At 40.9% G+C, this 12,800-nt stretch overlaps 1 protein-coding gene across 2 annotated transcripts in view; it reads right to left on the minus strand.

The window, feature by feature from the left end:
* Positions 1-201: 201 nt before the first annotated feature.
* Positions 202-12,800, minus strand: part of MANBA (mannosidase beta) — a 119,733-nt gene continuing 107,134 nt past the window's right edge. For both annotated transcript variants that reach the window (XM_068542513.1, XM_068542514.1), the window contains exons 15-17: positions 5,290-5,432; positions 4,182-4,439; positions 202-1,441 (exon numbers count right to left, since the gene is read on the minus strand). In XM_068542513.1, coding sequence (XP_068398614.1) covers positions 1,217-1,441; positions 4,182-4,439; positions 5,290-5,432 — 626 coding nt within the window. In that variant the 3' untranslated portion in view covers positions 202-1,216. The remainder of the gene's footprint in view (positions 1,442-4,181; positions 4,440-5,289; positions 5,433-12,800) is intronic.

The following is a 12,800-nucleotide window of genomic DNA, read 5'->3' on the forward strand; positions in this document are numbered from 1 at the left end:
CCCCACTTGCCGCAACTAGAGAAAGCCCTCGCACAGAAACGGAGACCCAACACAGCCATAAATAAATAAATAAATAAAAATTTTTAAAAACTGAGTGTTCATGGAATGAGGAAATAATCCACAAATGAAACACCAAGGTGTCAATGCAATTTATATAACTTTAAAATTTTAACATAATTTCAAACTTACAGAAAAGTCGCAAAAGCAGAACAAAAAATTCCTACACACCTTTACCCAAATTGGCTACTTATTAACATTTTGCCCCCTTTGCTTCATTACCAATGTAATTTTATAAACATGATAATGCAGAATAAAATGATTTCATAGCAATTATAATTAATCAATATTTTTTAAGATGGCTCAAACTCAAGTTAAAGGGAACACCACTTGGCTGCCAGGATCACCAAGTACAAATCTAACCACAGCCTTGAATTGGAAAGCTCACTGGATTCAACCAAATCTGAAGCCCATACATAATGATGGGTGACCTATGTCAGGACACCCGAAAGTTTCCAAAGTGACCATGGTGATGTCCATTCCAATATGAGCTTTTTTTCCAAAGGAGAATCACTCTAATGGCCTTTGAAAAAATAAACTACTATTGTTAAAACAATATTTTTTTTAAAATGTTGCAAATGAAAAAAGGACTCCTACCCAAAAAGTAACTGAATGACAACAATCAACCCCCCAAACTTTCCGGCAATAGCAACCAATATGGCTACCACCCAGAAATCTCTTTCTGTTGTGACATTTGAATCTCCATTTCCTCTGGAAATAACAACAAAGCAGTTTCATTCTGATTATTTGGTATTTCTCAAAGCTAACCACGAGAGCCTACATGACCTCACGACCTTCCACATTTGATTCCACAGATACCGCAATAATCACGTACCTGTGATTCCCTTAAAGGGCTGCATGTGGACAGACCTCCTTCTGGGGCTTGGAGAGGCAGCTGGGTTATAACTGGTTCATGTGGTGCAAAAGCTGTGGGGGAATGGGCTAAAACCACAGTCCTGGTGCAGACTGGACGGCACCTAGGCACAGCTTTGTTGGAGGAGGACATCACCTGAGTACACAGCCTTCCCTGGGAGAATGCACTGTACAAACTCTTCACCAAGTGGTTATGCAGACACCTGACAGCAAGCAGATGCATTTCCTGGCTTCTTCAACTTGTTTCTGGTTGCCTTCAGCTCCTGCAAATACAACCTGGATTCCCTCAGTAAATATCGGCCAGTGAGGTCACATGAAAAGATCGCTCCAATTCACTCTCGTTGGTGGGTTTCCAAGGGTAAAAGAATACAGTCCGTGTCTTCTCAGTCATGAGAAAACCATTGTCACTGAATCTCCCTGGGATGCTTCCTACATCCAACCAAACAAAGGGAGCAACAGCTGAGGTTTTCAGATGAAAAACAAATGTGTCCCCTTGCTGAGAGATGGTGGCCTGAAAGAAAAAGATAAATGAAGTGAAGGAGGAGGGCAGAGCTCTCTATTCTATATACAGCGCCCATCAGAACATGGACGTGGCTAACAAGGAGTGCATTTCCTACAACTTCGGTTCTGCAACTGCTAAAGTCATACATTCCATGCACTGTGTCAGATGCTAAAAAATACGTGGAAATGTGTTGAAGGCTGTGGAAAATTACCAAACTGTAATCTCAAACCGGGGCGGGGGGATATGTAGTCTCCAATTATTAAGGAGAATATTTCACATGAATCTCAAAGCCTTGTAGCTTTTACAGCTTTATATCTTTTTCTCAGGGTCTCATCAAGAGAGGCACATTTCTGCACCAGGGCTGGGTGGTTTAAATGACTTTCTCAGAATCTGTGTGGAGCTGGCTGCAGAGCACAGCCATGGTGCTTACCTACTAGTCTTCCGAGGAGATCCTGCAATCTAGACAGCAGCCGGCCGGGCATCTCCAAAAGCTCTACCACTAGAGCTCTCTCTCTTTTATTGCATCGTCAGTAAAGTCACATTATTAGCACTTTTTTTTTATTCAGCTCAAATTAATTTGCTTTTCATATTACTCTTGACAGATTTACTAATGTTCATTCTTAGGTATCTATCACATTGTACTTATTTAGAATTTTTCAAGTATTTGTTTTATTTAATCTGAACCATCTAAATGAAATTATTTATTTTCCTATTCATTTGGATATAAGTCCATCCAACTTTGAAATATTTGAAAAAATCTTCATAATGTGAATTCTCAGCTTCGTAATCTGACCCTTAACTTTCTTAAATGTTTTTTTCCTTCTTTTTTTAAATTAATTTTTATTGGAGTATAGTTGCTTTACGTTAGCACTTTTAACATGTGTGAATCCCACACGATATCAGCAAAGGAGAGCACAGTTTAAGTCTTGTCATTCATTAGCCTCTTAGCACAGGCAGAGAGTGAGGCAGAGCTGCTTCCTGGAGGCTGGGGGTTTGTGAGCCTCTCTTACTGTGAGTACACAGTTGAGTGGGACCTGGTATTCAAGCCGTGCATCTGTCATGAAACATGACTCTTCAACATGCACACATGCCACGCCATAGGTTTGACATTTTAGGTTATGTGTGACATAAAGAATTTCCAAGGGCAATTTTTACTATATATAACTTAGCCTGAGACAGCATGCAGGGTTCTGAGTTATTAACAAGAAACCCTACTTTGGCAGAAGCAAAAAAGGAACAAAATGTATTAGGTAGCTCTCAGAGGGTCAGAGATGCAGGCTTGAAGTTAGATGTCAAATTCCCAAATCATGCCACCCACCTATTCGGATGAAGACCCTAAAGCAGTTGCAGGCACACAGTTTACATGGCTGCCCCTGGCCGCCAAGCCTGCAGGGAAGCCTCAGCTACTCTGTCCCAAGGCCAAGGCCAGAAGGGACACTGGCACCTGCTCACTCTTGTTGTTGCCTTCTTCTGATTGGAAACCTCATCTCTGCATGTCTGACTGCAGAGCCCAGAGCTCAGGCTTGTACTCTGGCTTCAGGGACACAGGGAGGAAAACCCAGTCCCCAGCATCGGCCTGAGGACAGTACATCCAGGTGCCTGGCCTACGTTAAGCCCACAATAACGTTAGCTATCGTTACTATTATTATTGTTATTGTTATTATATCCCTTTAGGATAGGCAAAGTCTCATTGAAATCCAACTGACGTAGGACAAAGGAAGAAGTCCTACCTCTCCCCCAGCCCGGTTATCTCAAAGTAATGGAGGCCCAGGTGAGGAAAGAAAGATTTTGAAATCCTGTCTAGAGACTGCAAATTTGTCTACTACATAGTTTTGTGCTTTTTTTCTGGAAAGAAGCTATGTAAATGTATGTCATTTCCTTCATATTTGCCCTATATCAGTTGTTACAGATAGATTTCATTATGGGAATATTTCATTATTAGTTGGGAAGGAAGCTATGCTTTCATTTCAAGGACTGAGTTTTGATATGATTTCCAAAGCAAACGTAAAAAATCCTCTCACTTAAGTCTTTTCAATGAAATCTAAAACAAACTTAAAATTGATTAAAAATAGATAATGAAAACATTTTTCTAGAAAGTTTCAATCACTACATGGAGAGGGGGAAAGGGAAGGAAAGGTTTTCAATCAACTAGACAGATTCCAAATTTTCTAGCTACACAATTTTTATAACAACACATCCTATCCCGATCATCCCTTTTTTTCCCTTGGCAGTGATAAAGAGATCTGGTGACTGAGCAACATGGAAGCAATAAATCAGAGAGCAGAGTGAAAATTTTTTAAATGAATAGACTCTCCTTAAAAATGCAAAATTAAGAGTGCTTCTACCGGGCTCCAATGTTTCCTGGCCACGGACTTTAAACACATTACTCGGTCCCTCCTTTGCTCACTTGTATATGCAGATGATAATACTTCACGGTTGATGCAGGAAAGGCCCCAGGACAGACAGAGCCTGGAACCTAGAGGAGGAGCAGTCAGTGGTGATGACTGCTGCTGCCTCGCCCTCCACTGCACCAGCCTGACTAGGGAGATGTGATGGGACAGCAGGGGTGGCAGGAACCTCAAGCTTTGACAAATGCTGAATTAGAAATAAAAAGTATTTGCTCTTTGCTTCCAGTGGGAAGGGGCCAATCTCCCCCGGGTCCCAGGTAAGCTCAGTACCAAGGAGAAATTTTGCAAAAAAGCAGGACAGCTCCACAAAGCCACGGTGACCCCAGACCACTGGTGCTTACGGTGATATTTGCCTTGTGGAGCCCCTTGGCCTCCTTTGGTGAGGACAGGAAGTGATAGTTGGTTGGGCTCAAGGGCTCCCTGTCAGTTGACAGGTAAAAGGAAACCACGCAGCTCTGTCGTGTACAATTTGTACATCCTCTTAATAACTCAGCTACTGGCTTGTCATAGAGAAGAGCAGACTCCCCTGCTTTCATCACAAAAGGCTTCGTCGTCTCAGAGCACACGGGCTCCAGGGAACTCCATGTGTGGACTCTCACCTGGGGAGAAACAAGACAGAAAAAAACCAAACATTCTTAGTTACTATTTTTTTTAGAGAATAATAGTAGTAATAATAGATGAAAGTCAGAAGAGCAGAACTGCTTAAGAGACTGTGAAACTTGGGTTTAACCTCAGCCCCACCAAGTACTTGTCATGTAACCAAGAAGTTAACTTCTCAAAGTATCCATTTCTTCAAATGTAAAATGAGAATAATAACAGCACTAACTCCACAGGCTGTTGTGAGAATTAAGCAATTTATGGAAGGCACAGGACCTGGCGCATTATAGGTAATTCATAGACTTGACCTATTCTCAATGTCCTCCTAACTGTAGCCACCCAAGACTTCTTTGAGTTTCTATCCTTTCTTTTACCTAAAATTGTTTTAAATACAAGTTCATTTTTCCACATATATACTCTGAATAATTTTACTGATTTCCACCTTAACATACTGTTTTAAATGATTTCTTTTGGTAAAGTTTAGCCTATTTCCAGCTTCTCATGGTTATAAATAACCTTAGATTTAACTGGCATTTTACAGTTTACAATGCACGGTCATCTAATGACTGTATTCACTATCCATAGAAATCCTTTAAGAAGGCAGGCTGGTGTCATTTTACAGATGAGGAAACTGAACCAAGACATTAAGGTCATAGAATAAATGGCAGAATTTTTCCCTGAATACAGGTTTTCCAATTCCAAGAACAGCTCATTTTCTGCTGCAAGCACTAGAGATATTTTGATACAAATTAATTTCTCTTTTCTTTTTTCCAAAAAAGAATAGAACCAAATAACTAAAGAAACCTAAAATTCGCCGTCTACCACAGAGAGAAAAAAATCCAGGCAACTTACGGTAAGCATCATCTTGTGGTCTGAGTGAAGGTCTGACACACCGTAGATGAAAAACACACCTTCATTCTCAAAACCCACCGGCAACAGCGGAGCGAAGAAATGCCGAGCAAAATAATGAAGCATTTTCCACTTTCCTCCATACTCTAAAAGTAATCAGTTGGGTTAGGAAACAAGGGTCAAGCAGTCGGAGCCATCATCCACATGGCCCAGCTGTGTAACCTGTCATAATTCAGGGCACTGAGCACAGAAGGGAGAGCTGACAGTGGAGGGAACCCATGTTTGTTGAGGGCAAGTAGCATTTTTGGACATCACCTCATGCCAGCCTCAAATCTGAGTGAGGCAGCCATTAACATCGCACTTTTCAAATGAGGAAATGGAGCTCAAGCAGTTAAGTCAAACATGCCACTGGCAGTATTTTGAGCCCAGATCTGATTCCTAGCTAGCACTTTCTCATATGCAATTCTGCTTCCAGAAGCCCAATGTACCGATGTTCCTTTTCCCTACATACACATGAAAAAGGGAGTCAGTAGCATTGGCAGTGAACATCTGTTACAAATATTCATTTCGCTAGTATTACTTGGCGAAAATACTATTACAGAGGCTGGCCAAGATGGTGGAGTAGGAAGACGCTGAGCTCACCTCCTCTCGTGAGCACACCAAAATCACAACTATTTACAGAGCAACTGTTTATGAGAAAGACCAAAATCTAGCAGAAAAGATCATCTGCAACTAAAGATCTAAAGAAGGAACCACAACAAGATGGGTAGGAGAGGCAGAGCTGCACATAGTCGAGACCCACACCCCAGGAGTGGGTGACCCACACATGTAAGAATAATTACAACTGCAGAGGTACTCCTCAAGGAACGAGGGGTCTGAGCCCCATATTGGGCTCCCCAGCCCAGGGATCCTGCACCAGGAAGACAAGCGCCCAGCCCCCAGAATGTTTGGCTTTGAAGGCCTGCAGGGATTAACTTCAGGAGTCCCAGAGGGCTGGGGGAAATAGAGACTCCCCTCTTAAAGGGTGCACACAAAATCTCACACACTCCAGGAACCAGGGCAGAAGCAGTCATTTGAAAGGAGCCTAAGTCAGACTCATCTGCTGATCTTGGAGAGTTTGCCAAAGAGGCAGCAAGCAACTGGAGCTCACCCTGGAGACACAGACACTGGCAAGCGCCATTTTGGAATCCTCCCTCTAGCTGATTGGCACCAGGACCCAGCCTCACCCACCAGCCTGTTCACACCAGTACTGGAACGCCTCAGGCCAAGCAATTAGCTGGACAACCACCAGCAGACAGGCTGCCTTAAGACCTCCTGAGCCCAAGGCACCTCAGGACATGGTCCTGTCCGCCAGAGGGCCCAGGACCCAGCGCCATACAACAGTGTGCAAGCACTAGCCTCAGGACCCCCAGGGCCTGGCAGCCAGAAATCCTGGGACCCAGCTCCAGCCACCAGCCAGCCAGCACTAGCCCCAGAACATCCTGGGCCTTGGCTTCACCCACCAACAATTCAAAATCAGCTCTGGGACACTGGGCCCTGCAGCCAGTGACCCTAGGAGTCAGATCTGCCCACCAGTGGGCCAGCACTAGCCCCAGGACCCAGATTCACCTACTGGCTCCAGGATCCCCTGGATACCAACTCCACCCACCAATGGGCAGACACCAGCCCCAGGACCACTGCAGCCCTACAGCCTACCTTGTTGGACACAGCCAACACAGCAGATTGGCACCAGCCCCAGGACCCCTGGGCCTGGGCCCCACCCACCAGCAGACCAACACCAGCTCTGAGGAACCTTGGATGCCTCAGCCAGCTGCCCTGGGATCCAGCCCCACTCACCAATGGGCCAGCACCAGCTTTGGAATACCCCAGAACCTGCAGCCAGCCATATCAGGAACTGGCCCCACCCACCAGCAGGCCAACACTAGATCCAGGAACCCCAGCCCTGTAACCACCCACCCCAGAACCTGGCTCTGCCCACAAGTGAACCAGCAGTAGCCCTGGGACCCTCCAGGGTTCTGCAACCAGCAGCCTCATGACCCAGCCCCACCAACCAGTGGCTGGCAGGGTCCACACAAGGCAGGGCCTGGAAACCAATTGGGCCAAAGGCCAGCCATGCCTAACAGACCAACGACATCAGTAAGCCCGCCACACAGAAGGACCCATGCACCCCACATAGGGGGCACCCCTAGAGCGTATAGCTCTGATGACCAGAGGGGAATGAGCTGCTGGGACGCACAGTGTATCTCCTACAAAAGGCCACTTCTCCAAGATCAGGATGCATTACCAACCTACCAGATACATAGAAATAAAAAAAGAGCAAGTTAGGCAAAATGAGGCAACAGAGGAACATGTTCCAAACAAAGGAAGAAGATAAAACCCCAGATGAAGAACTAAGTGAAGTGGAGATAGGCAATCTACCTAAGAAAGAGTTCAGGGTGATGATCATAAAGATGATCAAAGAATGCAGGAGAAGAATGGAGGAACACAGTGAGAAGTTTAACAAAGAGTTAGAAGATATAAAGAACTAAACAGAGAAGAAAACTACAACAATTGAAATGAAAAATACACTAAAAGAAATCAACAGTAGATGAAATGATACAGAGGAATGGATCAGGCAGATGGAAGACAGAGTAGTGGAAATCACTGAAGCTGGACAGAAAAAAGAATAAAAAGAAAAGAGAACAGTTTAAGAGACCTCTGGTACAAAATCAAGTGCACTAATATTCACATTATAGGGTCTCAGAAGGAGAAGAGAGAGAGAAATGGGCAGAGAACATATTTGAGGACACAATAGGCTGAAAACTTCCCTAACCTGGGAAAAGAAACAGACATGCAGGTCCTGGAACACAAATAAGATCAACCCAAAGAGGTCCAAACCAAGATACACTGAATTAAAATGGCAGAAGTTAAAGAAAGAATATTGAAAAGGGAAAAGCAACAAGTTACATACAAAGGAACTCCCATAACACCATCAGTGGACTTTTCAGCAGCTCTGCAGGCCAGATGGGAGTGGCACAATAAATTTAAAGTGATGAAGGGAAAATCTACAAAAAAGAATACTCTACTCAGCAAGACTTTCATTCAGATTTGATGGAGAAATCAAAAGTTTTACAGACAAGCAAAATCTAAGAATTGGGCACCACCAAACCAGCTTTACAAGAAATGGTAAAGGGATTTCTCTAAGTGAAAAAGAAAAAGCTACAAATAGAAACATGAAAATTATGAAAGGAAAAAACTCATTGGTAAAGGCAAATATTAGGTAGTAAATCAACCATGTACAAAGCTAGCAGGAAGGTTAAAAGACAAAAATCATCTATATCTACAATAATTAGTTAAGGGATACACAAAACAAAAAGATGTAAAATATATCAAAAACAATGATCAGGACTTCCCTGGTGGTCCAGTGGTTGGGACTTCACCTTCCAATGCAGGAGGTGTGGGTTCAATCCCTGGTCAGGGAGCTGAGATCCCACATGACTTGTAGCCAAAAAACCAAAACATAAAACAGAAGCAATATTGTGGCAAATTCAATAAAGAGTTTTAAAAAAAACCAATAATCATGGTGAGGGTGGGGGAGTAAAAATGCAGGGTTGTTAAAATGTGTTTGAAATTAAGAGATCAGCGACTTAAAATAATCATATATATTATATTACATTACATTATATTATATATAGATTGCTATATATAAGCCTCATGGTAACCACGAACCAAAAATCTACAATAGATAAACACCAAAAAAGAGAAGGGAATCCAAACATAACTAAAGATAGTCATCAAATCAAAAGGGGAGAGAAGAAGAAGACAGGAACATCAAATCAAATCAAAAGGGGAAAGAAGACAGGAACAAAAAAAGAACTACAAAAAACAACCCCCAAACAATTAACAAAATGGGAGTATATACCTATCAATAATTAAATGTAAATAGACTAAATGCTCCAATCAAAAGGTATAAAGTGGCCGAATGGATATAAAAACAAGACCCATACATATGCTACCTATAAGAGACTCATTTTGGATCTAAAGATACACACAGACTGAAAGTGAGGGGATGAAAAAAGGTATTCCATGCAAATGGAAATCAAAAGAAGTTGGGATAGCACTATTTATATCAGACAAAATAGACTTTAAAACAAAGACTGTTACAAGAGACAAAGAAGGACATTACATAATGACCAAGGGATCAATCTTATATAACAATTGTAAATAGATATGCACTCAACATAGAAGTGCTATATACATAAAGCAAATATTAACAGGCCTTTAGTGACACATTAGACCAAACGGACTTAATAGATATTTAGAACATTCCATCCAAAGCGGCAGAATACACATTTGATTCAAGTGTAAATGGAACATTTTCTAGCACAGATCACACGATATGCCACAAAACAAGATTCAATAAACTTAAGAAAATTGAAATCATATCAAGCACCTTTTCCAACCACAACCCTATGAGACTAGAAATCAACCACAAGAAAAAAACTGCAAAAAACACAAAGATGTGGAGGCTAAATAATATGTTACTAAACAACCAATTAGTCACCAAAGACAAAGAAGAATCAAAAAATACTTGGAAACAAATGAAAACAAAAACACAATGATCCAAAAATCTATTGGATGCAGCAAAAGCAGTTCTAAGAGGGAAGATTACAGTGATACATGTTTACCTCAGAAAACAAGAAAAATTGCAAATAAACAACCTAACACTATGCCTAAAGGAACTTAGAAAAAGAACAGCAAACAAAACCCAAAGTTGGTAGAAGGAAAGAAATAATAAAGATCAGAGCAGAAATAAACAAAATAGAGACTTAGAAAAAATAGAAAAGATCACTGAAACCAAGAGCTGGTTCTTTGAAAAGATAAACAAAACTGATAAAACTTTAGCCAGACTTATCACAAAAGAAAGAGAGAGGGCTCAAATCAGTAAAATCAAAAATGAAACAAGAGACAATACAACTAATACCAAAGAAGTGCAAAGAATCATAAGAGACTACTATGAACAACTACACACCAACAAATTGGACAAGCTAGAAGAAATGATAAATTCCTAGAAACATATAACCTTCCAAGACTGAATCATGAAGAAATAAAAAATCGTAACAGACCAATTACTAGTAAGGAGACTGAATCAGTAATCAAAAACCTCCCAAAAGGGCTTCCCTGGTGGTGCAGTGGTTAAGAATCCGCCTGCCAATGCAGGGGACACAGGTTCGAGCCCTGGTCCAGGAAGATCCACATGCCGTGAAGCAACTAAGCCCATGAGCCACAACTACTGAGCCTGCGCTCTAGAGCTCGTGAGCCACAACTACTGAACCCGCGTGCCACAACTACTGAAGCCCGCGCACCTAGAGCCCGTGCTCCACAACAAGAGAAGCCACTGCAATGAGAAGCCTGCGCACCTCAACAAAAAGTAGCTCTTGCTCGCCGCAACTAGAGAAAGCCCGCGCGTAGCCAAAAATAAATAAATAAATTTTTTTTTAAATTAAAAAAAAACCTCCCAAAAAACAAAAGTCCAGGACCAGATGGCTTCACTGATGAATTCTACCAAACATTCAAAGAAAAATTAATACCAATCCTTCTCAAACTCTTCCAGAAAATGGAAGAGGAAGGAAGCTTCTGAACTCATTCCATGTGGCCAGCATCAACCTGATTCCAAAACCAGGCAAAAACCATATGATCATCTCAATGAATGCAGAAATAGCTTTTGACAAAATTCAACATCCATTTATGGTAAAAACTCTCCATAAAGTGGGTATGGAGGGAACATACTTCAACATAATAAAGGCCATATATGATAAGCCCACAGCTCACATCATACTCAACAGTGAAAAGCTGAAAGCACTTCCTCTAAGATCAGGAACAAGACAAAGATGTCCACTCTCCCAGTTTTATTCCACATAGTATTGGAAGTCGTAACCACAGCAATCAGACAAAGAAAAGAAATAAAAAGAATACAAATTGGAAAGGAAGAAGGAAAACTGTCACTGTTGGCAGATGACATGATACTAAGAAAATCCTCCTGCAGTATAAAAAAACAAACAAACAAACAAAAACCAACTAATACTAAACTTTCTTTGGGTTATTTGTATGGAAATATGTTAATATAAATGTTTCAGACATTACTTGAAAAAAAAAAAAAAAAAAAGGAAAATCCTAAAGACAGCACCAAAATCTACTAGAGTTCATCAATGAATTTGGTAAAGTCAAAGGGTACAAAATTAATATACAGAAATTTGTTGCATTTCTATACACTAACAACAAACTATAAGAGAGGAATTAAGTATACAATCCCATTTACCATCACATCAAAAAGAATAAAATACCTAGGAATAAATCTAACTAAGGAGGGAAAATACCTGTACATGGAAAACTATAAGACACTGATGAAAGAAACTGGAGACAACACAAACAAGCGGAAAGAGATACTGTGTTCATAGATGGGACTAACATTGTTAGAATGACCATACTACTCAAGGCAATCTACAGATTCAGTGCAATTCATATCAAAATACTAATGGCATATTTCACAGACTAGAACAAATAATTCTAAAATTTGTATGGAAACACAAAAGACCCCAAATAGTGAAAACAATCTTGAGAAAGAAGAATAGTGCTCTAGGTATCATGCTCCCAGACTTCAGACTATACTACAAAGCTAGTCATCAAAACAGTATGGTACTGGCACAAAAACAGACACATATATCAATAGAACAGAATAGTGAGCCCAGAAATAAGCCCACACACTTATGGTCAATTACTCTACGACAAAGGAGGCAAGAATATACAATGGAGAAAAGACACACTCTTCAATGAATGGTGCTGGGAAAACTGGATAGCTACATGTAAAAGAATGAAATTAGAACATTTTCTCACACCAGTTACAAAAATAAACTCAAACTGGATTAAGGACCTAAATGTAAGACCAGAAACCATAAAATCCCTAGAGGAAAACATAGGCAGAATACTCTGACATAAATTGTAGCAATATTTTTTTGGCTCTGTCTCCGAAGGCAAAAGAAACAAAAGCAAAAATAAACAAATGGATCTAATTAATCTTAAAAGCTTCTGCACAGAAAAAGAAACCACAAACACAATGAAAAGACAGCCTACTGATTGGGAGAAAATATTTGCAAATGATATGACCGATAAGGGGTTAATATACAAAAATATATAAACAGCTCATACAACTCAATATAGAAAAAACAAACAACCCAATCAAAAAATGGGGAGGAGAGCTGAATAGACATCTTTCGAAATAAGACATACAGATGGCCAACAGGCATATGAAAGATGCTCAACACTGTTGATCATCAGGGATGCAAATCAAAACCACAATGAGGTATCACCTCACATCTGTCAGAATGACTATAATCAAAACGACCGCAAAGAATAAATGTTGGCAAGGATGTGGAGAAAAAGGGAACCCTCCTACAGTGTTGCTGGTAATGTAAATTGATGCGGCCACTGTGGAAAACAGGATGGAGGTGCCTCAAAAAAAACTAAAAATAGAACTA

The sequence above is a fragment of the Eschrichtius robustus genome, chromosome 4, assembly GCF_028021215.1.
Source record: "Eschrichtius robustus isolate mEscRob2 chromosome 4, mEscRob2.pri, whole genome shotgun sequence".
Lineage (NCBI taxonomy): Eukaryota > Metazoa > Chordata > Mammalia > Artiodactyla > Eschrichtiidae > Eschrichtius > Eschrichtius robustus.